Genomic DNA, 27,302 nt, shown 5'->3' on the forward strand with positions numbered 1-27,302 from the left:
AAGAGGGACAGAAACTATAAGCCAAAGGCAGGATACACCCTACCAGGGATAGGGGACCTCAGTAAATAGCACTTACACACACACACACACACACACACACACACACACACACACACACACACACACACACACGCTCAGAAGAGCAATGGTGACTCCAGGATAGATTTAATCATGGAGGAGTTGGTACACTGGGAAGCTAAATACCCTGTAATAGTTTTGTACCTCCATGGGGAAGGGAAGGGAAGGGAATAAGTATTCATATAGCTCAAATAAGCATTTATAAAGCTCCAACTATATGCCAGGCACTGTGCTGAGGATTTTTTTCCCCACAAATATCTAATTTTATCACCACAACAACCCTGTGAGGGAAATGCTATTATTATCCTTATTTTTCAATTAAGGAAACTGAAGCAAACGTATGTTAAGTGACTTTCCAGGGTCACACAGCTAGGAAGTGACTGAGACCAGCCAGGGTTGAACTCTGGTCTTTCTGACTACAGACCCAGACCCAGAATTTTATCCACAGTACCAGTTGTCTTTATGGTTAGCATCCTACCTCAGGAAAATGAATATATGAGTTCCTAGAAGCAATTAGCATCCAGAAATCAAGAGGAGTTCAAACCTTGTAATTTAGAAACACCATTAGAAACACAGAAAAATTAAAGAAGGAATAAAGTAGAGTCCATAAATTAGAGAATAAAATTTCAGACTAGGCTGGAAGAAAAAAGAATTAAAGCTAAGAACAAACAAAACAAACAAAAAAAAAACTTTAGAAAAAGGAAACTTAAAAAAATAAAGTTAAGAAGCTGGAGAAGAGAAGAGGGTAAATTTGGAACTCACCTCTTAACAGAGGGGAAAGAAGGGACAAATGAGGGAAAGAAACATAAAAGAAAAATACCAATAATTTAAAACACAAAAACTAGGGAAAAGATAGGTAAATGAGGGAATAGATAAAAAGAATCAATGAGAATGGAGTTTTAACAAAGTAATTTTAAAAAAATTAAAGCAGGGATTCCAAATTTATTAAAATAGGGCCATTCTCCAACTGATTAAAAATGGTAAGGACATAAATAAGCAGTTTTCCCAAGAAAGAAAGCTAAGCTTTCAACAGCCGTTATGAAAAAAAAAGTTCCAAATCCCCCACAAAATGCAAATTAAAACAACTCCAAAGTTCCTCCTTACACCCATCAAATTGGAAAAGATGACAAAAAATAAAAATGACAAATGTTGAATGGGCTGCGGGAAAACAGGCACATTAATGAACTGCTAGCAGAATTGTAAAGTGTTTCATTCATTCTGAAAACAATTTGGAGCTGGGCCCAAAAAAAAAATCACTAAACTCTGAACACCCTTTGACCCAGCAATACCACCACTAGGTCAATACCCCCAAAGAGGGGAAGAACAAAGGGAATCATGTACAAAAATATATAAATGCAGCTTGTTTTGTAGTAGCAAAGGGCTGAAAACAAAGGGGGTATTCTTTAAGTGTAGAATGGTTAAACAAATTATGGTCTATTTATGTGGTGTACTACTGTCGTAAGAAATGAAAGGAATCATCTAAGAGAAAACTGGGAAGACTAACATGAACTGATGAGAGTGAAGTGAATAAAACCACAAGAACAACTTGATACAATAACAACATTGTAAGAAGTCAACCCTGAAAGACTTAGAACTCTGATCAATTTAGTTAGATCAATGTAATGACCAACCACAACACCAAAGGACTGAGGACAAAGCATGACAATGTACCTCAACTTAAAAAAAAAATAATACAAACCCCTCTCTCCCATTCAATAAACTCCAGTGGCTCCCTGTGGTTTCCAGGATCAAATACAAAATGTTCTGTTTAGCATGAACTCTTTGATCCAATAACAATGGCCTCCTGTCCATTCCTCAAAGAACACATTCCATCTCTCAGCTCTAGGTATTTTCTCTAACTATTCCCCAAGCCTGGAACACTCTTCCTCTTCAACTCCATCTACTGGTTTCCCTGGCTTCCTTTAGGTACCAACTAAAATTTCATCTTTCACAGGAACCTTTTCCCAACCTATTTTAATTCTAGTGCCTTCCCTCTATTAATTATATCCTATTTATCCGATAGTATTTATTTGCAATGTTGTCTCCCCCATTAGATTATATGTTCCTTGAGGGCAAGGAATATCTTTTGCCTCTTTTTGTATTTCCAGAGCTTAATTAGCACATTGCTTAGTATAGAATAGGAGCTTAATATTTTTATGTTTATTTTTTTCATTTATTTAGTATTTTATTTTTCCCAATTACATGTAAAAAACAAGTTTTTAACATTCATTTTTTAAATTTTTGAGTTCCAAATCCTCTTTCCTCCATCCCTCCCCACCTCCTTCACTAAGAAGGCAAGTAATTTAATATAGACTATACACATGTGAGGCAGAACCCACAAAAGGACAAGGTGAAACAATTTTCCAGCCCAAGACATCCTAGAAGGTCTGCAGGAAAGGTCTGTCATCTTGGGGTGAGAGTGGAGCATAGTCCAGAGCAGGCAATGCCTTAACAAGCCGCCAGCAGGCCTTGGGGGCAACTGAATCAGCACACAGATGGAAAGGGGTTGAACCACTTGTCAGAAGGAGATTACAGGGGCCCCTTTGCTGGTAATGGATGCAGGACTCTGTTGCATTGCCCATCTGTGGATCTGGGTTGCAGTCCTAGTTTGCAGTCCCAGGGCAAGGAAGAGTACTAGCATACCAGAGCTTGTAGCTTCAGGGAAGCAGGGACCCTGGGTACAGTTCCAGGATGGAAAAAAGTGCTTGTGGTTGCTCACAGATCAGAGCATAGGCTAGAAGAGTAATAAACAAACTTCTCCTTAGATCATACTACCTTGTAAGACCTGAAAACTTACAGACCCTCAGAACTAGCTCTGAAAACAGCTGCACAAAAAAATCTGAAGCTTGGGACAGTACCCCCTCCACCTCAGAAGCAGAACTCAACTTCAACATGAAGTTAAAAGTCAAGAAAGAGGCTGGGAAAATAAGCAAAGAACAAAAAACAAAAAACCTGACTATAGAAAGCTACTCGAGTCATAGGGAAGAACAAAACACAAACTCAGAAGGTAGAACAAAGTCAAAACTGCTACATCCAAAGCCTCAAAGAAAAATGTAACTTGATCTCAGCCCAAAAAGAATTCCTGGAAGAGCTCAAGAATAATTTTTAAACTCAAATAAGAGCAGTAGTGGGAAAATTGGGAAGAGAAATGGGAGTGATATAAGAAAATCATGAAAAAAAAAGAAGCAACAGCTTGGTAAAGGGGGCACAAAAAAATATTGAAGAGAATAAAACCTTAAAAAAACAGAATCAGCCAATGGTAAAAGAGGCACAAAAATCCAATGAAGAGAAGAACTTCTTAAAAAGGAGAACTGGCCAAATGGAAAAGGAGGTAGAAAAGCTTACTGCAGAAAATAATTCCTTTAAAAATTAGAATTGAATAAGTAGAAGCTAATGACTCCTTTAGACATCAAGAAACAAAATAAAACAAAATCAAAAGAATGAAAAAATAGAAGAAAATGTGAAATATCTCATTGGAAAAACAAATGACTTGGAAAACAGATCAAGGAGAGATAATTTGAGAATTATTAGACTACCTGAATGTCATGATATAAAAAAAAAAAGGCCTACACATCATCTTTCAAGAAATTATCAAGGGGGCAGCTGGATCTGAGTTCAAACGCGGCCTCAGAACAAACACTGGACACTTACTAGTTGTGTGAACCTGGGCAAGTCACTTAACTCCAATTGCCTTAAAAAAAAAATTATCAAGGAAAACTGCCCTGATAGCCTAGAACCAGAGGAAAATTGACATTGAAGGATTCCAACAAATTACCTCCTGAAAGAGATGGCAAAATGGCAACTCCCAGGAATATAGCCAAATTCCAGAGCTCCCAGGACAAGGAGAAAATATTACAAGCAGCCAGAAAATGAAAATCAATAGGCCACACCAACAAATTAGATAAGGGAGGGTAGGGGAAGAGAAACAGACAGAGAAACAGAGACATAGAGGGAGAGAAAAGAATTTAGGATGACACCAAAGTTTAAAGCTTGGGAGACTTGGAGGATGATGGTGTTCAGTTTAAGGTGTTGAACAGGCAACTGGAGATATGAGACTGCGAGTCAGCAGAGAGGTTAGGATTGGATAAGTACATCTGAGAATCATTAGCATAGAAATGCTAATGGAGCATCATGGGAACTGATTGATCACCAAGTTAAATAGTATTAAGGGAAAAGAGAAGAGGGCCAGGACAGAGTCCGGTGGGACACACATGGTTACTGGGCATGACCTGGATGAAGTTGCAGTAAAGGAGACCAAGAAAGAGTGGTCAGATAGATAGGTGCAGAATTAAGGGAGAGTAGTACTCGTAAAACCTAGAGAGAAGAGAGCACGAAGGATGTGACAGACGGTGTCAAAGGCTCAGAAGAAGACTGAGAAAAAGTAATTGGATTTGGCCGTTAACAGATTATTGGTAACTTTGCAGACATCTGTTTCAGCTGAATGATGGAGACTGGAGATCAGGAGATGGAGATCAACGAGAACGGACAGGAGATGGTAGCACTATGGTAAGGCATCCTCCGCTCCTCTTCCAACTCACATCAGAGGCTGGAGACCTAACAGGAGACATACTCCAGAATGGTGGTGGACTCCCTACAGCACCTCTGAGTCACAGCTGCTGCTGCCACTATCACTATTCTGGTGGTCCAATATTCTTTTAACAATTCTAGTATCTGTCCCCTCCTTCACATCACAACTGTGTTGCCTCCAGAATAACTGTCTCCTCTATATATACTTCAAATAATCTGGTTATTTTTTACATCTTTGTTTTTTCTCTCTCTCTTTTGCTATATAAATACACACACACACACACACACACACACACACACACACACACACACACACATATTCTCTATATATAATATATACACACATATCTATATATAATTACAAAATAATATTATATAATACATTTACTTATTACATATTTCTAATATATAAATTATATGAATATATAATTATACATACATAAGTATATGTATACACACATACACACCCCAAAATATTTACTGCAGAACTTTCTGTGGTAACAAAGAACTAGAAACAAAGTAGAAAGATGCTTATCTATTAACAAATTGTTAAACAAGTCATGGTATATAATAATGATATATATGATAGAATACTTCCTGGTATGTAGTATATTTAATAGAATATTTCAATGCTATAAGAAACAACAAATATGATGAATAGAGAGAAGCATGGCAAGATTTAAATGTATTAATTCAAAATGAAGTTAGCACAGCCAAGATCACAAAATACACAGTAACTACCACAATGAAAATAGAAAGAACAACAAAACAATTGAAAATGAATGCTGCAAAATTACAAAAAGCAAGCATAGTCCTATAGACTACACATGAGAAGACATCCCCCCACACATATCTCTACAGAGCTGGAAGGAATTATAAAGTAGAACAGTGCATATATTGTTAAGATTTTTTTTTAATGTATTAACCAGTTATGCTCATTTTCTCTCTCTTCATCTTTTATTTTAGTTTTTTTAAAGTCTTTCTTACATGGGATGGCTCTCAGGGAGAGAGAGATATACAGGGGAAATTAGGCAATATAAAAACAAAAGATAAATAAACATTTTTAAACAAAACGAGATTTGGCAGCAATAACAGTACAAAGAACAGTAACAGTAGCAGGGTACGGTGGCAGAACAAAGGGGTATATACAAGAAATGTTGCAAAAGTAGAATCCACAGAACTTGGCAACGTTACTTAGGTATGTGGGGGAGAGGAGTGAGAGAGTAAAGAATTTAGGAAGCAACTAAATTAAAAGCCTGGGTGACTGGGATGGTGGTAATGCCCTTGACAATAACAGGAAAGTTAAGAAGAGGGGAGGGTTTGGGGGAAATGATAATGAGTTCAGTTTTAGACATGTTGTATTTAAGATAATCAATGGGACTTCCAGTTTAAGATGTCCAAGAAGCAGTTGGAGATGCAAGACTAGAGATCAAGAGTTAGGTTACAGATGGACATTTAGATCTGAGAATCATCTGCATAAAGATGGAAACTGAATCCACAGAAGCTGATGAGGTCACCAAGCGAATAGCATATATAGAGAAAAAGGCCCACATCAGAGCCTTGGGGAACACCTCATCTCTGTTAGCAAGAGCAAACTGGGTGAGGATCTAGCAAAGAAGATTGAGGAGTGGTCAGAAAAGAAGGCCCTGATACAAAGTATTGAAGAATTCAACTAAAAATTATCAGCTTAATGGTTTAGCAGAAAGAATACAGGGCTTGATGTCTTATAATAATAACCAAGGACAATTAAATTAACCTCTCTGAACTTCAGTTTCCTCTTCTGTAAAAAGACCATGCTTCAACTACTTATTTCACAAGGTCAGGAAAAGGAAGATACTTTAAAAACTCTAAATCAGCATATACATAAACCTCTTGTTATTTTAGTCTTGCAAATCCACAAATTAAAAGCTATATGCCCTATTTCATGGTGATGAAGTTAAAACTATATTAACACATTTTACTCAAAAAAGTAACAAAAATGATTTAAAACTTTTAAACTAGAAAATTTATTTTTAATCAAATTAGTTTTTAATATTACTTTAGCTATCTTTACTATCTTTATCTTTAAAACATATGACTATGGCAACATACTGAAAATAATGCACAAAATAGGTAATGTGTTTTTTGTATGTCTAGAATATAGCGGTAATTTACTGCTAAATAGGAAAAATATTAAACCACGTTGATATTTAAGACGATAGTAACTTATTACTCAGATTAGTCTAGAACTTGTTAAACAGTCTTAAGATGCAATACACTACACTTCCTAATTTAGGAGAAAATAAAAACTTAATACTTTCTGGTACATGTGATTCTTTTAAACAATTTACTTTTTTTTTTTTAAAAATATTTCATAGCTGTAATTTTATTCATGTAGAGAACTTCTACTGAGGAAATCCCATTGATTCAAATCAAAAAATGTTACAAAACTTTAAAGTCCTACAGAGTTGCCTGTGTGTACCTAAGAGGTTAATTGAAGCACCTTTCCCAGAGTCACAGAGTCAGTATGTAAAAGAGGGAGGTAAGACTTGAAACCACATCTTCCCAACCAACCCTCAGACTCGTTCTATGTATACTATGCCATAAAGCTTCTCCCTTGGCGTTTATATTAATGCCAAATAACAATAACTATCAAATGTGCAAAGATAACATGTCACTTACGATTTTGTGTGTGAATTCCCTCCAGCAACAAAGATTACCAGCACCTATTAATTAGTAGAAGAATCCTAGGGAGTTGCTTTATACACAGAGAGGTTAAGTGACCTGCCCAAGATCACATGTGCCTCACAAAGCCCATTCTTTATGACTGCAGCTCCTAGTATTCTCCATTACCTATGCATGGCAAATACTAACATTTGACAGGTTGTCATGTGGAGAAGACTTACTTTGTGTTACTTTCAGCAACACTAGTTACAGGAAAGCAGATTACAAATAAACATAAAAAACTTAATGACTCAAAACTTTCCAAGAATAGAAGAGTTTATCACCTCAAATTTTGAGCTCTTCATCACTAGAGATAAATGATTTCTAATTCACAGTTAGGTAAAGGAAAGCAAAAAATACATATTTCAGTTGGTAAATTTTATTCATGAGACAAAATAAAAATTACAAGAGTAAATAAATATGAATGTACAGGAAATGTGGCAGCTAGCTAACTTCTCTTTCCATAAAGTTAATCTTGATCTCAGTCAAATGTTTATTTCAGCTGTGCTTCAACATCTATTGTACTATGTGAGCCATAAATCCCTGGAATATAAATTTGTAAAGGACACTAGTTGCTCACAATCATCTTGCATATTATTGAAGTGCTCAATATGTCATTTTTCTGAATTGCTACCTGAAGACAAGAGAGGAGATTACAATGCCTTTTTAATGCTTATTATCATCAGATCTAGAAGTAATAATCCATCCTTACTAGATACACAACAGAACAAGGGCTTAATATTTATTTCTTTACCTTGGTCCTTCCCATAATATTTGTACTCTAAATATCATCAAAAATATGACTCAGTAACAGATGAATCAGTAGCTCTTGTTTTCTAAATTCATAACAACTATAGTCAACTTTCAAGCTTTCACATGTCCCCATTGCCTGTCTATTGCACTATATACCTGGATTGAGGAATCATTTATCTGTGGAGATATTTGCTACTGATCAAGTGGCCAGTGGCTCTAATCCAATTCACTAGCACAATATCTAGGTATCAAAGAGCTCTGTCACCAAGAGTCACACTCTTTCTCATCAAATTTTCTCGCAATCCTGCCATGCTGCTCTGAAGGACCATAGTGACAATTCATATAAATAGTATGAAAATTTACAATTAATACAGAGAATGAAGAGCTCCTCATAGAGAAAACTCATTTCATTCACTTAAATCAATTTACAATTTATTTACAATTTACAATAAATAGTACGAAAATTTACAATTAATACGGAGAATGAAGAGCTCCTCATAGAGAAAACTCATTTCATTCACTTAAATCAAGGCTGTGAATATCAGAAACAATAGTGTTAGATATTGTGACATGTCCTTAATTCAGCTAGTTTGGTCACTGGGGAGGGAGAGTGGGGTGGAGAGAGGAGAGGACCATGAAAGGATAATATTCCTGGTAGCCAGGTTCTCCTAAAGCCTAGGTAAATTAGAACCAAATATCTAAACACTTATGGAAAGCATATATTTGGTTAATGGGTAAAGATATAGAAATTACCTTTTCTTTGACAAGTATTCCACTAATAATACACCTACTCATGAACATGAATACATTGTATCAATGTACTTATTTTCTGTAGCTCTTATGTCACAGTAAACTGACACTATAAAACATTATCACACACATAATTTCCATGGATAACACAATATAAATCATAAAAAAAATACATTAAGAATCAAATTTTTCCAAGTTTTTCACTGCATTTTCCATTTTTATAACTAAACGAAAGGCAGCTAGGTGGCACAGTAGACAGAGTGTTGGGCCTCGAGTCAGGAAGACCTAAGTTCAAATCCAAGCTCAAGCAGTTACTGTGTTACTCTGAGCAAGTCACTTAACCTCTGTATGCCTATATGCCTAACAGCACCTACCTTTTAGAGCTGATGTGAGGATCAACTGATATAAGATTTATAAAGTGCTTATCACAGTGCCTAGCACATAGTAGGCACTTAATACGTGCTTGTTTCCTTCTTGCCTTTTAGCAATCATTTTACTATATAAATACCTAGATTCCTTTAAGATTTAATTTTTCCCTTAGTTGGTTAACTCTTCAACCAGAATTCATTAAAAATATAATTTATAGTAGTAGATGGTAGATTTAACTTCAATCCTCACAATTGTATAAGTGTTTTCACTGGCATTAATGTTAGGTTTACTACTATACAAGAATGATGTACCTCTAGAACAGGTCATTTGGTATTTTATATCACCTGGAACATCATGGTGGTAGTACACTGCATACAGGTCTTAAGATATTTAAAAAATAAACTTAAATTACTGAATATAGTAATAACTGAAAAGAAGTATCTCATATTATTGTAATTACAAATAACTGCCTGGATTGCTTCTATTTTTTTTAATTTATTCATTCATTTATTTATTTTTATTTTTAACAAGTGTTTTTAAAACTTTGGGTTACAAATTTTCTCCCTTCCTCCCTCCCCACCCACCCTCATTGAAAAGGCAGGCATCTCGACCCAGGTCATAGATGTGCAGTCATGCAAAACACCTCCACAGTAGTCCTGTTGTGAAAAACTAAGTATATTTCCCTTCATCCTATCCTACCCCCCATTTATTCTATTTTCTTTTTTGACCCTGTCCCTCCTCAGAAGTGTATGCTTTTGATTATCCCCTCCCTCAACCTGCCCTCCCCTCTATCAACCCCCTGCTCTCTTGTCCCCTTCCCCCTCTATTTTCCTATAGAGTAAGATAGATTTCCATACCCCATTGTGTATGTTATTCCCTCCTTAAGCCAAATCCTGTGAGAATAAGATTCACTCATTCCCTCTCACCTTCCCCCATTTCCCCTCCAATGTAAAAGCCTTTTCTTGTCTGTTTCATGTGAGATATTTTACCTCATTCCACTTCTCCCTTTTTCCTTCTCCCAGTATAATCTCCCATCCCTTAATTTTATTTTCCAGATATCACCCCTTCATCTTCAACTCACCCTGTGTCCTCTATCTGTATAAACATATAATTTTTTCCCTCCCACTACCCTAATACTGACAAAGGACTCATGAGTTAGAAATATCATCTCTCCCTGCAGGAATGTAAACAGTTCAACCTTAATAAGTCTCTTATGATTTCTCTTTCCTGTTTACCTCTTCCATGTTTCACTTGAGTCTTGCATTTGAAGGTCAAATTTTCTATTTAACTCTGGTCTTTTCCACAGGAATGCTTGAAAGTCCTCTATTTCACTGCATGATCATTTTTTACCCTGAAGGATTACACTCAGTTTTGCTGGGTAGGTAATTCTAGGTTGTAAAACTATCTCCTTTGCCCTCCGGAATATCATACTCCATGCCGTCCAGACCCTTAATGTAGAAGCTGCTAAATCTTGTGTTATCCTGATTGTGTTTCCACAATACTTGAATTGTTTCCTTCTGGCTGCTTGTAATATCTTCTCCTTGACCTGGGAAATCTGGAATTTGCCTACAACATTCCTAGGAGTTTTCCTTTGGAGATCTCTTTCAGGAGGTGATCGGTGGATTCTTTCAATTTCTATTTTGCCCTCTGGTTCTAAAATATCAGGGCAGTTTTCCTTGATAATTTCTTGAAAGATGATGTCAACGCTCTTTTTTTGATCATGGCTTTCAGATGGTCCAATAATTTTTAAGTTCTCTCTCCTGGATCTATTTTCCAGGTCAGTTGTTTTTCCAATGAGATATTTCACATTCTCTTCTATTTTTTCATTCCTTTTGATTAGTGTTACAGTGCCTTGAGTTCTCAAATTGTCCCTCTCTTCCAATTTCTCCATTCTAATTTTTAAGGAAGTATTTTCTTCAGTAAACTTTTGGACTTCCTTTTCCATTTGGCTGAGTTTGCTTTTAAGGGCATTCTTCTCCTCATTGGCTCTTTGGACCTCTTTTACCATTTGGGGTAGGCTATTTTTTAAGGTGTTATTTTCTTCAGTATTTTTTTGGGTCTCCTTTAGCATCACTCTCAGTTTTTCTTCTACTTCTCTTACTTGTTTCTCAAAATCCTTTTTCAGCTCTTCTATGGCCTGGGACCAACTCATATTTTTCTTGGAGGCTCTCGATGTAGAAGCTTTGGCTTTGTTGTCTTCTTCTGGTTGTATGTTTTGATCTTCTTTGTCATCAAAGTAAGATAATATAGTCTGAGTCTTTTTGCGCTGCTTGCTCATGATCTCGGCCAATTACTTGAGTTATAAACTCTTTGTTAAGGTAGGAGCCTGTTTCCAGTGTGGAGAATGTACTGTCCCAAGCTTCAGGGGTTTTGTGCAGCTGTGTTCAGAAATACTTCTAGGGACCTGTAAATTTTCAATTCTTCCAAGGTGGTATGAGCAAGGGCAAGGTGTTTACTCCTTTCCTGGCCTGTGCTCTGGTCTATGAGCACTCTTTTCTGTCTTGGAACTATGAGGAGGGTTTCCTCTCACAGCCACTACAAGCTCCACCAAACCAGCGCTTCTCCTCGCCCTAGGACCACTACCCAGAACTGTGACCCAGATCCAAGCATGGGCAAAGCGAGAGAATGCTGCACCAGCAGAGAGATCCCTGCAATCCCCCTCTGATCAACCACTCGACTCCACCTCTGTCTGTGGGCCGGGAGCTCAGGAGGCAACCGCTGCCCAGAGAGCACGCTCCGGACTTGCTGCTGAGACCTAGCTCCTTTTCTCGACGCAGTCATACACTTTTCCCACTGACCTTCTAGGTTGTCTTTGGCATTCTTGGGTTGAGAAGTCTGGAAACTGCCACAGCTGCCCAAGATTCAGTCCTCTGAGGCCTGCTCCAGGCCTGCGCGCCCATGCCAAACTGCGCTCCTCTCCCCACCTGGCGCGATATACCTTTCCGATCAACCATTCAGGCTGTCTTGGGCTGGAAATTTGTTTTGCTCTGTCTTTTTGTGGGTTCTGCTGCTTAAGAATTTGTTTAAAGCCATTTTTTATAGGTATTTGGATGGGTTTTGGGGAGAGCTTCAGCAAGTCACTGCTTTTACTCCACCATCTTGGCTCCTGATTGCTTCTATTTTTAACAAGATTTTTTTTTGGGGGGGTGGGTAATCAGGGTTAAGTTACTTGCCCAGGGTCACACGGTTAAGTCTGAGGCCAGACAGATTTGAGCTTGGGTCCTCTTGACTCTAGGGCTGGTACTCTATCCAACTGTTCCACCTGGCTACCCTAACAAGATTTATAATTATAATTCACTTAGAAATTGATTACTAACACATGAAAAAAGTAAACTTACTCCTTTAGAAGAATCTGGTAATCTAATAAATAGCAAAAATTAATAACAATACATACGTTCTTTCTTGATTTTTTCAGCCACTAGAAATTCATCTCTTTCGACCGTTGGGGCAAAGTTGCTACCAATAACTCGAACTGCATATTGAAATTGTTGGGCTGCATCAGCTGAAAGAGAAAATACATATACATATACATATATATATATATATACACATACACACACACACACACACACACAATTAATCTATTTGAAGAAAATTAAAAGTTTCCTGAATAGATACAATATTTCCCTGTCAAGTTAGTTTTGACCTAATATTTCTAAGGAAGAACCATGAAATCAGTGGCCTAAATGCTTTAGGTAACTAGGTCTACTATTTCACAGAACAGAAATATTTATTGAATTACTAGTATTTACTGAATAAGCATTAGCCAATCTTATTTTTGAGTCCCATTATAAGTACATTGGTTTGGCCTTACATTTAGATACAATGAAATCATATTTAAATCAAGAGTCTAAACTCAAAAGGCAGCATGAGATATGAAGCAAAAATCGCATGTAGCCAAAATTATCCTTGAAAAAGCCTTAAATTGGCTAAACCATAGGATGTATGAAATGGAGTAATATGAAATAAGACTAGAAAGGCAGGAAGGGACCAGACTAAGAAGAGCTTTAAATGACAACAGTTTATATCTGATCCTAAAGTAAAAAGGAGTCATTGGAGCACTTGTGTTACATGATCCAACATACTACTTTATAAGAAAATCAGTGTGGTAGCAGTATAGAAAATGGATTAGGGTAGGGACAGACTTGAGCCAGGGAGTCCAAATACAAGGCTTCTAGGGGACCAAAACTGGGAAAGAGGCTGGCATATGAGTGGGGCCAGTTTTAGCCCACTATAAGTCACTCAGGAAAGAAATTAAGACCTAGGAGCAATCTGAGATGGGTTTGAGGTCTAGCACCTTAGGAAACCACCATGAGAGTCAGAAAGTGAGCAATAAGGGAATATGAAAGAAAAAAAAAAGACTAAAATTATCAAAGATCACAAAAGGAAGGAAATCCAATTAAAAACCTTGAATATAAGCAGATAAACAAATAGAAAACATATTAACAACAGAAGGGAATATGGCCTCCAGATTAGTTGAGCAAGTCCAGACATCTGCGAACAAATATTGCAGAACAAATGAAAACTAATTAACACCTGATAAGAAGGACCCTGTGGATGCCAAAGAGATGTTAGAAAAGGATATTCCTGAATGTAAATGATTTAAAAGAAAAATAAGAACTGTGAAAACAGAACTTATGGCCTGAATGGAAAAACTGGAATCACCTAAGAAACAAAAGAGAAAATAACTGACTGGCAATGCAAATACACAGAAGCAAAGATCAAGAAGATAAAAAGCAAAAAACAATAATATTAAAAGAAGACTTGATCTCCATATAATCAAAACATATTGATCTTTGAAGACAGGATGCACAGAGAGAAGATAAGGATTACATATAGGTCTCTAGAAAAACACAAGCCATAAAAATTGAAAGACAAAACATAAGAAATAATAGTAGGTAAGGGGGAAATCAGAGCTCCCAGAGGCAAATGACACCCACAAGAGTGGGAGGGCATGGACCCAAGGAAGTGAATTCATGGCATGTGGGGGCAAATAATGATGAGGAGCTCAAAGGTTAATAATACACTACACAGAGGAGCCAAGAGGGCAGAGTAAAAACAATGACTTGCTTGAGCTCTCCCCTAAGCCTCTCCAAATACCTGTAAAAAATGGCTCTAAACAAATTCTAGAGCAGCAGAACCCACAAAAAGACAGAGTGAAACAAATTTCCAGCCCAAGACAACCTGGATGGTTGATCGGAAAGGGGCAGTTCCCAGACTTCTCAACCCACAAACACCAAAGACAACTTAGACAGTCAGTAGGAAAGATCTGTTGGACCTCAGTAGAGAAGCTCAGTTCCAGCCCCAGTACCAGCACAGCCCCAGTCCTGGCGCAGTCCAAGGGCAGTGGCTGCTTCCAGAGCTCTCAGCACACAGATGGTAGGAGAATCGAGTGGCTGATCAGAGGGGGACTGAAGGGATCTCTTTGCTGATGCTGAGGCAGGATTCTCTTGCTTTGACCTTGCTTGGACCTGGCGGCCCTGGGGTAAGGAGGAGCAATGGCATGGTGGAGCTTGTGGCAGTGATGGAAAAGGAATCCTCCTCACAGATCTAAGTCAGAAAAGAGTGCTTGGGGTCACTCATAGATCAGAGGATGGGCCAGGAAAGGACTAAACACCTCACCCTTGATCATACCACCTTGGAAGAACTGAAAATTTATAGGTCCCTAGAAATATCTCTGAAAACAGCTGCACAAAATTCCCAGAGCTGGGACAGTACATTCTCCATACTGGAAGCAGATCCCTACCTTAACAAAGAGTTCAAAACTCAAGTAATTTGCTCAGAACATGAGCAAACAGTGCAAAAAAAGTCAGACCATAGAATCCTTCTTTAGTGACAAAGAAGATCAAAACATACAACCAGAAGAAGACAACAAAGTCAAAGTTCCTACATCCAAAGCCTCCAAGAAAAATATGAATCAGTCCCAGGCCATGGAAAAACTCTAAAAGGATTTTGAGAAGCAAGTAAGATGAGTACAGGAAAAACTGGGAAGAGAAATGAAAGTGATGCAAGAAAATCATGAAAAGCAAGTCAACAGCTTGCTAAAGGAGACCCAAAAAAATACTGAAGAAAATAACACCTTAAAAAAATAGACTAACCCAAATGGCAAAAGAGGTCCAAAAAGACAATGAGAAGAAGGCCTTCAAAAGCAGAATTGGCCAAATGGAAAAGAAAGTCCAAAAGCTCACTGAAGAAAATATTTCCTTAAAAATTAGAATGGAGCAAATGGAAGCTAGTGACTTTATGAGAAATCAAGAAATTATCACACAAAATCAAAAGAATGAAAAAATAAAAGACAATGTGAAATATCTCAATGGAAAAATAACTGACCTGGAAAATAGATCCAGGAGAGATAATTTAAAAATTATTGGACTATCTGAAAGCCATGATCAAAAAATTAACCTAGACAACATCTTTCAAGAAATTATCAAGGAAAACTGCCCTGATATTCTAGAACCACAGGATAAAACAGAAATTGAAAGAATCCACTAATCACCTCCTGAAAGAGATCCCAAAAGGAAAACTCCTAGGAATATTACAGTCAAATTCCAGAGTTCCCAGATCAAGGAGAAAACATTGCAAACAGCCAGAAAAAAACAATTCAAGTACTGTGGAAACACAATCAGGATAACACAAGATTTAGCAGCAGCTTCTACATTAAGGGAGGAGAGGGTTTGGAATATAATATTCTGGAGGTCAAAGGAGCTAGGACTACAACCAAGAATCACCTACCCAGCAAAACTGAGTATAATCCCTCAGGGGAAAAAAATGGAAATTCAGTGAAATACAGGACTTTCAAACATTCTTGATGAAAAGACCAGAGCTGAATAGAAAATCTGATTTTCAAATACAAGATTCAAGAGAAGCATAAAAAGGTAAACAGGAAAGAGAAATCATAAGGGACTTATTAAAGTTGAACTGTTTACATTCCTACATGGAAAGATGGTATTTGTAACTCACAAGACTCTTCTCAGTATTAAGGTAGCTGGAGGGAACATATATGGACAGAGGGCACACGATGAGTTGAATATTAAGGGATGATATGTAAAAAAATAAAATTAAGGGGTGACAGAGGATTGTACTGGGAGAAAGAGAAAGGAAGAAATAGAATAGGGTAAATTATCTCACATAAAAGAGGCAAGAAAAAGCTTTTACAATAGAGGGGAAGAGGGGGGAGGTAAGAGGGAATGAATGAATCTTACTCTCATCGGATTTGGCTTAAGAAAGAATAACACACACGCTCAATTAGGTATGGAAATCTATCTTACCCTACAGAAAAATAAGGGGGAAAGGGAATAAGAGAGTGGGGAATGATAAAAGGGAGGGCAGATTAGGGGAGGGGGTAATCACAAGCAAACACTTTTGAGGAGGGACAGGGTCAAAGGAGAGAATAGAATAAATGGGAGAGCAGGATAGGATGGAAGGAATTATAGGAATTAGTTTTTAGTATTAGTATTAGTATAGGAATTAGTACTTCACAACATGACTATTATGGAAGTGATTTGTATGACTACACATGTAGTTAATAAAGCAGATTAAACAATTAAAAAAAGAATATAGGTCAGTGGCAGTAGAAAGGCTATGTCAAGATGAGTCTGGGCAATTTGAGAGTCAATAGGTCACCAGGGAAATTTGACAAAAAGGTAGAAACCAGTCCTATAGATGAGCAAATTGGTACCATGCAAAAAAAATCAAAGTTATGTGGAATAGCAGAAGTAAGTGGGCAGAAAAGCATGTGGAAAGTAATGATTCCTAATTCTCATCCTGGGCCACACCTACCCCAATACAGGCTAACACTGACTGAATGAAATTGGAGACAATAAACTCTAGTCCTTGGATTTGGGATAGGAGATCACCATGATCTCAACTCCACTGAGATGGAAGTCATTATCTCTGCCAATACACCATTCAGATGCCTGGATACTGTCACCTGATCTGCTGATACAACCTAAGGAACCCTGGGCTTTGCCACCAACCCTGAAACTGAACCCTTAGGAACAGTGTTTCCAACAACTCTGCAACTGACCTTTTGTTTATGCTGAATACCCCAATTAAGAGTAAGAGTTCCTTGAGAGCAAAGGCAGTCTCACTTTTTCCACATATATCCAAAGCACTTAGCACAGTACTTGGTCCATAGATCATAAATGTTTAATAAGGACTTAATTCATCCAACTTGAAATGTCTGGAAAGCTGAATATTATATGAATTGAACACTAGGATGTGCTATCTCTGATTCAGATGCAAACTATGACTAGTCTTTGTTCCTCTGAATTATTTGGAAAACTATGCTGGTGGTGTTCTTACTACACACACAGAGACACACACACACACACACACACACACACACACACACATACTCTCTCTCTCTCTGTTTTTCTCTCTCAATCTCTCTGTCATAATCTCTCTTATATCCCCTCCTTATTTCAGTCAATCAATCAAACAGCACGAGGAAAGACAGAGGCAGAAAGTAACATTATATTTATGACGGCAACAAAGAAACTGTCCCAGATGAAGAATTTCTGGGGCAAGACAATGAAAATTAAGAAAATAGGTAAATGGGGTAAGATTGTATAAAGCTTTTAAAACCAAAGGATCTGGTTTAACCAATACAGAGCCACTGAAGATTTTTAAGTGGGTATTATGAAAGCAAGTGCTTTTGGAAATCAAATCTAAAAGTTAACATAAAAGGAACTAGAATAGGAAAGAGACCAAGGAAAGACTGATGAGAAGGTTACTACAACAGTCCAGGCAGAAATAGCAAAGAGAAAAACTAAAGCGTGATATAAGGAAAAACCTCCTGTCAATTAGAATGAGTCAATCAACAAGTATTTATTAAGCACTTACTATATGTCAGGCACAGTGCTAAACTCTGATGATACTAAGAAAGACAAAAGCACTACTATCTTTAAGGACCTCAAATTCTAACGAGAGAGAGACAACATCCATGTAACCAGGTACAAATACGTGTGTGTGTGCACGTGTGTGTGTGTGTGTGTGTGTGTGTGTGTGTGTGTGTGTGTAGCATAAATGAAAAGTAATCTCGAAAGAGAGCGGGGATAGAGGAGAGGACACTGGGAAAGGCCTCCTACAAGAAGTTGGGATTTGAGGTGCATCTTAAGGAAAGCCAGGGAGGCTAGCAGTTGAAAATGAGATAAGAGAACATAGAGGATAAGACAGATTTTTTTTTCACATGGCCAGTGTAGGAATTTACTTTGCTTAACTATACAGATTTGTTACAAAGTTTGAGTTTTTCTTCCCAATGGGGAGGGGTAGGTGGGAAATAAAATAGATTTTTGTTAATTGAAAAAAAAATTTTTAAATAAAGAAGTCCTCATATATACCAAAATATTTATAGCTCCCCTTTCTGTAAGACCAAAAAACTGAGAATAAAGATGTCCATATCAAATGAAGAATGGCTAAACAAGTTGTAAATGCAAAGGAATATTACTGTGCTGTAAGAAAAGAAGAATATAAAGGATACAGCAAAGTATGAGAAGACACATGAACAAGAAGGCAAAGTGAAACAAAACCAAAAAATCATTATATGCAATGACTATAGCAATGTAAAGGGAAAGAACAACAACAAAATAATTGAAACAATAATGTGAAATCATAATGAATAAGCTTGGTCCCAAAGAAGACAGGAAAAGATAACTTCTTTGTACTTCTCCGCAGAAGGGAAGGAGGTAGGGAGGCAGTATGAGGAGAAGAGACTGCATGGAATGCTGCAAGTGATATTTTCAATCTGTTAGTTTTGCTGAATTCTCTTTTGTTCCTTTTTTAAAAATTCTTTGTTATAAGGGGTGGCTCTCTAGGAGAGAGATGGGAAAGAATACACTGAAAAATGCAGCTGATATAAAAACAAAAGATAGCAATAAAAAATTTCAAAATGTCCATTCTTCTGCATGAACTTGCCTTGTGACTTAGTACATAAGATCCCATTTAAATTTTCCAGTCTATATTACCTCTAGAATTGTTAGCCATTTTTGCATAATTCTCTTGGTCTCAGTCAGACAACAGTTTTTTGTTGTTGTTGTTTTTTCTTTGCCTTATTTATTTAAATGGCAAAACAAGTCTGTTCCTTCATGTTATCCTACTCACTTATCTAGAATTCTATGGTTTCTTTGGGGAAAAACACAATGGTTATTAAGAAAGTTGAGATATCAAAACAATATGTATAATTTTTTTAAATCAATCAGCAAGTATTTATTAAGCAACTACTATGTGCCAGGTGCTGTGCAATACCCTGGGGGAAAAAAATAACTAGTCTCTGCCCACATGCAACTTACTTTCTACCAAAGAAAATAATAAGTACATATAAAATCAAAGTATATACAAGGAAAATACAAAGTAATTTGGAAGTATGCTATTAACAGGGCAGGGTAGAAAAAGAATTAATAAAGACCTCATGGAGGAACTAAAAAATTGAATTACTTCATTCCTAAAAGATAATAAGGGCGAAGAAAAGTAAAGATGACAAGAGGTGTGTATAAAAATAACTAAATGAAACTTAAGGTGCACTAATATACTGTATTACACTTATTCAAGTACAGATCTGTCAAATTAGTGAAGATTGGATCTAAAAAAGTCCAAACAGTGGGCCTGATAGGAAAAAGAAAACATTTTCTTGCTATCCCAATACATTTTCATGGAAATATATTTCCATTAAATGCTGGGTTAACTTGGCTGGAGGTACACACATCCTTTTCGCCTACAAAGCAGAAAAAAGAATATGGCTAGGTAAAAATTTTTGAAGAAAATGAAAAAGACCCATAGATATATTGACATATAAAAAATCAGCTATGTAATGCATATTTTATAATGAAGATAAAAAGCAAAATCTGTCTAAAAATATTAACTTCAATAAAAGACAATTGGCAGATGTGTGTAATTACACTCACATGAGTCATGACTCAAATATTTCACATTTTCAACTGAACTCTAATTGATGAGAAAAAATTATGAGGAACTAGTATAAGAAACCTTCATGTGACTCATCAGCTCCTGGCTCCACTCTCCAGACTTCTCTCTTTCAGCAGCCTTCTCATCCAAAAGATAAATGCCTCTATCCTGTGGCCCTCTGACTGATGGGTAAGTCCTCGGGCTGACTACCATTTCATGAGGCACACAGATCATGTTTACTTCACTTCTACATCTGCTCTTCACTATCTAAGATTCTCTTCTTCCTTACCAGTAAGTAGCCTTGCCCCTAAACACCTTTACCACAACCACCACTGCTCCCTTTTCATGTATTATCTTCTCTCATTAGAGTGTAAGTTCCTTGATGTTAGGGACTGTGTTTTTTTTTTCTCTTATATTTGTATCCTCAACACTTTGCACAGTGCCTGACATACAATGCTTACATATAGTAAGCTCTTAATAAATGTATTATCTAAAAAAAAATGCATTATCTACATATCACATTAGACAATGTATTATCTAAAAAAAAAATGCATTATCTACATATCACATTAGACAGTGAAATAAAAAGCTTCTTAAGGCACCTACAAAAGTAATATTAAAAGATGAGTAATCCAATACTTAAAAATTTAAATATATAGTAGCTTCAAGAAAGCAATTTTAAAAGTGTCCTAAATGTAATAATGATAGCAACCTACAACCTGTATGTACACCCAGAGACACTAGTAGGAGGGGATGTATTTGAACATAAAACAGCAGATACTGATGAGACCATTAACAATAGCAGAGCAATCTTGAGATCTACTATCAGTGATTCTCCTATACTTAGCTTTTCATTTTTGCTCCATGTTTCCCACCATCCAGATGACCCTTGCTTATGCTTCCCAACCAGCTCTCTGACCCCCACTATCTTTGACTTCTTTGCTTCTAGATCTTCTTGTTCCTGACTCACTTGGATTCTCTCTTTTCAAATTAGGGCTTAGCACCCTTCCCATTCAGTCCTGCAGCCTCTCAGAAGACCATAATTTTGTCTAAACTGTTCCCCAGAATCACCACAACTTTTACATGATGGCCATATTCACTAATTTCTAAAGCATAAAGTTAGAAAACTTACCATTTCAATTGGTTTACTTAAGAAAAAATAACTACTGGACTATACAAAAAGTTTGGTGACATTAAAGAAACAACTGCACTGCTTAACATTTTTGGCATAATGAAAATTAAGTGACATCAACTAAACATCACCATGGCCATGAGGAATAACACAAATCAAAAGCATCTCTGATGGTTGATAGCATTGAGGAAACAGAAGAGTATTTCCTTCTTCTTCTGTCTTCTAATCCCTCTCCCTCCTCCAACAGGCACAGGGTTGTAACCCATTTCCTTCAAACCCCACCCAAGGAGTTGGGTTTACTAGAGTAAAAAGAGAAAGGAAAAGAGTCACAATTGGCACCATCTGCTTCTCAATGTAACTTCTGGCCCATTGGCTAGCATCCCTGACAAGAAGAGCAACAGTCTACATACAGCTGAATTGTCTTATCTTTTATGAATAATTGTTTTCAAACAATGCTAAACATTAAAACTCACATTTTGTATGAAATGCGTATTTCACATTTCTGGCATATTTTATGTTTTGGACTGGGGGAGAAGGGGTTGCATTAGACATGTGATTGAGTCAATAAAGGAAATTCTCAGTGTGGAAACTCTCTCTACATTTCATCTACAGATGAACAATTCAACTGTAAGTTACTGTTTTAAGAGATTTACCTCAGGCAGTGAAAGGTCAAGCAATTTGTCCCTGGTCATACAATGACTATATGTCATAGAAGCGAGGCTTGAACCCAGGTACTCCAATTCCAAGGTTAGCATTCTATATACTATGCCACCTTTCTTCTCATTTGATGCTAGTGTTTAATATTTATGCTATTTTTGTGATGTAATTATTTTTCAAATGTTCTTAAACACATCTTTAGGCCTCTTCCACTTTATTTCTACCTCTGTAATTAAATTTCTGACAACAAAACATGTTACTTGGAACATATCCTATTCACTAACTGAACATCATGTAGAAAAGGAAATGGATTAATATTTCCCACAAACATTTTGAATTAGAGATTCGCATTCTTTCACAATGGTTTAAAGATCATGTACTGCTTTAGTCAAATAATCACAAGATCCTACTGGATTGCTTACCTACATGCAGAGAGTAGGGTGGACAGAAAAACCAAAAGAGAAGAAAAGGATGACAAATTTTGGAAGAGACGAAAGGGAAGACCTGGGTAGAATGGGTGATTCTGGGATGCCAGGTAACAGCACAAAACTGAATGTCTAAGGGTATGCAGGAGTGGGGAAATGAAACTAGACCATAAAATAGAAAAAAAAATTGGTGGGGGGGAAGGCCATTACAGTCTGACATGGTTCTTAAGATGTCTGAGAAAAAAAAAATCAAGATTAGTTTAGAAAACTGTATAACTCAGCTCCTCAATTCAATCCAGTTTGTCAGTCCAGTTCAGCCAGGTATCTTCCTAGCAAATCCCTGCCCTCTGGGGTATTGTGGGTAAAAGCTCAACTTGGAGTCAGGAAAACCTTGATTCAAATCCAACCTCAAACACTTATTTGCTCTCTGACCATGGGCAAGTCCCTTAAACTGTCTCCTTCAGTACGCTCATCTATAAAATGGGGATAATAACTACAGAGTTTTCATAAGGCTCAAATGAAATAACATGTAAAGTGTTTTACAAACTTTAAAAAACCATATATCATCATTATTCTGAGGAAGGATTCACATTTTATTATTATTAGACTGAAACCTTAAGAGAAATCAGCAAAACAATACATCTTACACTTTGATACTCAAGTACCAATATGATCTTATTGTAAGTCTGTCCCACAGAAAGGACTCTCCCTCTTCCCTCACTCCTCCAACTTGTAATGTTATAGTCATAACATTAAATTTTAATTTTAAACCACAAAATCTTTTAATTTTCAATGACTGATATCTTACACCGAACAATATCAAATGATAGATTAAAAAGGTTGATATTAAATAAATCCCTATGTACTCCCTTATTCAACAAGTGCTAAAAATACTGAATGCTTTAGTCTCAATGCCCAATTCCTCCACTCACAACATTTCAACCTACATATCTTCTCAAGCCATATTCTAAATAGTACCTAACAGAGTATCCAATATACTGATCACTCATTCATCCTTTCAAGAAGTATGTATTAAGAAACTACTATGTACAAAGCACTACACTAGGTATTGGAGGTATAAAATTTTAAAAATTATGTATATCATTTACTCTTTGAATGAATTACACCCAGTAAACACTTCATGTTCTCTTTTCCTATCACTGAACTCCAGAGTCCTGTCTCTTCTGAATGCCTTCCTCAAAATAACCAGAAAAAGTAGTTGTGATTCTACACCTTCCAGAAAGGCAGGCAGTGTGCTCTGGTGAAACAAGAAGGAAAAGGAGTTAGAAAAGCCTAAGCTAGGTTCTAAGCCTGTGTTCTCTACCACTGCACAGCTGTGACTATAAGCAAGTTATAACTCTTTTGTGTCTCAGTTTCCTTAACTGTCAAATGGGGATATCACAACTTCCCTTGCCCAGTTTCACAATGTCAATGTAAGAATAAAATGAGCTAAGAGATATGCTGTCAACATGGTATATTTAGGTTCTTTAGGGATACTAAAATGTAAATTGGCTGAACTGCACCTCCTGTGCTAAAGAGCTACTTTATAGCCAATGAGTACTTCATACTGGCACACAGATGCTATTGAGAGTAAAACAGCCCATCTATTTGCTAAACAACTAAAGAGCTTTACTTAGAAATCAAAGCATACTTTTACCATCTTCCTGTCTGCCAACATTACTTCATTGATTCAATCAATGAACAAGGGCATTATCAAGAACATAAATATAGCAGAAGAGATTTCATAAGAAAAATGATCCACTGTACAGTCCTGTCAAATTTGTTACTGTATTAATAACAAAATTGCTATTTTTAATGTTGTTTGTGCTAGTAACTCTATTCAAAGTCAAATAATTAAGGAGGACTTGGAAAAAATTATGGTGCCATGTTTCAGAAATGTCATCATTTTCTAACTGCAGTGAAAGACACATCTTAGGCGAAGCTAGGTGGCGCAATCAATAGAGCACTGGCCCGGAAGTCAGGAGGACCTGAGTTCAAATCCGGCCTGAGACACTTGACACTAACTAGCTGTGTGACCCTGGGCAAGTCACTTAACCCCGTTGCCTAGCCAAAAAAAAAAAAAAAACAGATCCTAGCACACATTATTTTAATTCAATTCAACAAACATTTATTAAGCATCTATTGTGAATAAGACAGGTCCCAGGAGCAGAGAATAAAAGGGAAAAATCAAAATAGCCTCTGACCTTAAGGAGCTTATGTAACACTGGGAATATAAAACAAGTACACAAATGAATAAATACAAGATAAGGAAAGACAACGAGAACCAAGAAGTGAGTGGGGGAGGGGAACCAGGAAAGGCTTCCCATAAATGGCATATGGGCTGAGCTTTGAAGAAAGAATTATCAGAGGAGATGAGATTCCAAACAGGTCTCAGAATGTAAAGTTCAGGGAATACCTAATAGGCCAGTTGGGCTGAAACATAGAATGCATGCCCAGGAATTCATATGAAGTATGGTGGGAAAGGTAGATGACAGCCTACTTGTGGAGGGCTTTAAATGCCAGATCACAGTGTTGGTATTTTATCTTAGATGCTACAAGGTACTATTGGAGATTTTTGAGCATGAAAGTGGCATGGTCTGATCTGTAAGTTAAGAATAGTTATTTGGCAGTTGTGTGGAAAATGGAATAGAGACCACTAGGATAATGGACATGTAAGCGGAAAGAAGAGGAGGGACTCAAAGTTCTTGTAGAGATACAATCAACAAGACTTGGCAAGTGATTGGTTATTCAGCAACAAAGACAATGGAAGTATGGAGGATGATTCCAAGGTAGTGAATGTGTACAAAGAGAAGAACAGTGGTACCCCACCCAGAAAAAGGGAGGTTTGGGAGAATGCATTTAATTGCAGGATAGATGAGAAGAGCAAAAAATGATGTTCTACTTGGACATGATGAGTTTGAGATGCCAACAGGACAGTGCCAGAAGCCACTGCCAATGCTGGAGCTCAGGAAAGAGATTTGGCCTAGATTATAGATTTAGGAATCATCTTCAGATGAGATAATAGTTGAACTTATATAGCCTGATGAAATTACCAATGAAGTAAAAAGCCCCAAAGCACTGAAAGATACCCATACCTAGATAGGAGATGGATGATGATCTAGCAAAAGAGATTGAGAAGGTGCAGACAGGTGGAGAAAGCAATGTCACAAAAGCCAAATCATAAAATAATATTCTGAAATAATGTTGATAAATTAAATTACAATAATATTTAGAGTTAACAATGACTATTTTCTAGATGAAAAGGGAAGTTTTTGAGACCATTCGATTCATTAATTTTTCAGAAAGGAAAACTATATTATACTATCCAAGAGGTTATGAATTTATACATACTTGTTTAGTCTTCCTTTAAAAGAAGAGGTAAATGACCTTAAGGCAAATTGATAAGAAATTTTTCAAGAAATTAAGTTCCAAAGCCAATAATGGGATCAGTACCCATTCAACTCAACAGTCTACTATTTGGATGTACAACATCATAATAACTCATATTCATTATGTCTCTAAGCCATCATGAAAAAGTTAAATTGCATACTTTGCTTAAGGCAGGAAAGTATTATAGAAAAATTTTCATTTAAGAAGTTAAATATTTAAGGCAAGCCTACACAACATCTGGGCCGTGGAATGTTTGTGGCCCACACACTGCTTGCAGCCTGTGAAAGGATTCTGGGTGTCCCACAAAAAATGTAGAGGATGTAAAACATGCCTGCACAACATACTACCCATGCATGTTGTGCAGACCTGATTTAAGATTTCTGGCATTCAAAAGCTAACATTCACTGTTTGAAAAACTGGGCTACCTAGAATTCATGCCCAAAGGGTTTCATATATAGGACAGGATTTACTGCATAAGTGTACACACAAACATGTATATACATATAGTTCTTCAATGTCTACAAGAATAAAGTCAAAACTCCTTAGTCTGGAGACTCTGAGATTCTCCAAAATCTGTCCCCAAAAACCACCTTTCTATTCTTAATGCCAATTCATTTTCCCAAACCCTCCATTCTAACTAAGTTAATCTACTGTCTTCCAGCACATCCTGGGCTTTTCCACCTCCAAACTTCGTTCATATTACTTTTCCCAACTGTAAGTTGTTACCTTCCATCTCATCCATTCATTTTATTCCATCTTTCAAGATACAATCAAATTCACTCCCCACCCTCCACCCTTTCCCATGAAGGCATCCTTCCATTTCAGCCCAGTTTTCTCATCTCCTATAGAATAGTCTATGCATTACTTTGGAAATTAATCAAATGTTCCTTTTTATATTGCTGAACTGAACTCTTCTAATATTGTTATTCATATATTTATGCTTTATATGCTTAGACTATAAACTGCTTAAGGACAGGAGCTGCATATTACACTTTTTTGTAAAAGTGTACTTTTACACTGCTACAGCACTAAAGCATAACTTACACACTACAAATGCCCAGTAAACGTGATAAATTGATCAATGAATTTAATAGCTAGAAAAACTAATCCATCTCTCATTTTCCAGATGAGAAAGTAAAGAAACAGAACTTCTACAAAGTCACAAAAGAAAATGTCCTGGGAGGTACCAATAAATATATATGTGTATGTGTATATGTGTGTGTGTATATGTACACACTCCCGTGTACTCTCACAGAACTCACTGTGTGACTCACACAACTCAGTACTCACATAACTGCTAGATGGCAAGAGGATATACAGGCTGACTTTATCCATGTATCTCATACATACCCCATCAAATTCATAGGTATGTCAAAGTTTAAAAGCTGATAAACATTGGCATAACTCACTCTTTACATTATGAAGCACAAGTACTACAAACAAACAAAAAAAATACTTTGTTTTGAAGTCAGTTATAATAGTTTACAAATATACTTTAGAGAGAGGTGGAGTGAAGATGGCTAAGTAAAGGCAGAGAATTGCCTGAGTTCTCCCCAAAATAAAAAAAGGACTCTACACAAATTCTAGAACAGCAGAATCCAAAAAAAAAAAAAAAA

At 36.8% G+C, this 27,302-nt stretch overlaps 1 protein-coding gene across 1 annotated transcript in view; it reads right to left on the reverse strand.

Annotated features, from left to right (window-relative positions):
* The window catches only part of LOC114046103 (gamma-tubulin complex component 3), a 144,861-nt gene that overhangs the window by 111,528 nt on the left and 6,031 nt on the right, over positions 1-27,302 (reverse strand). The window contains exon 2 of the mRNA XM_027866356.1: positions 12,575-12,682. Within this exon, the coding sequence (XP_027722157.1) occupies positions 12,575-12,682 (108 nt within the window). The remainder of the gene's footprint in view (positions 1-12,574; positions 12,683-27,302) is intronic.

This window comes from Vombatus ursinus, unplaced genomic scaffold, assembly GCF_900497805.2.
Source record: "Vombatus ursinus unplaced genomic scaffold, bare-nosed wombat genome assembly UNPS02014781.1, whole genome shotgun sequence".
Lineage (NCBI taxonomy): Eukaryota > Metazoa > Chordata > Mammalia > Diprotodontia > Vombatidae > Vombatus > Vombatus ursinus.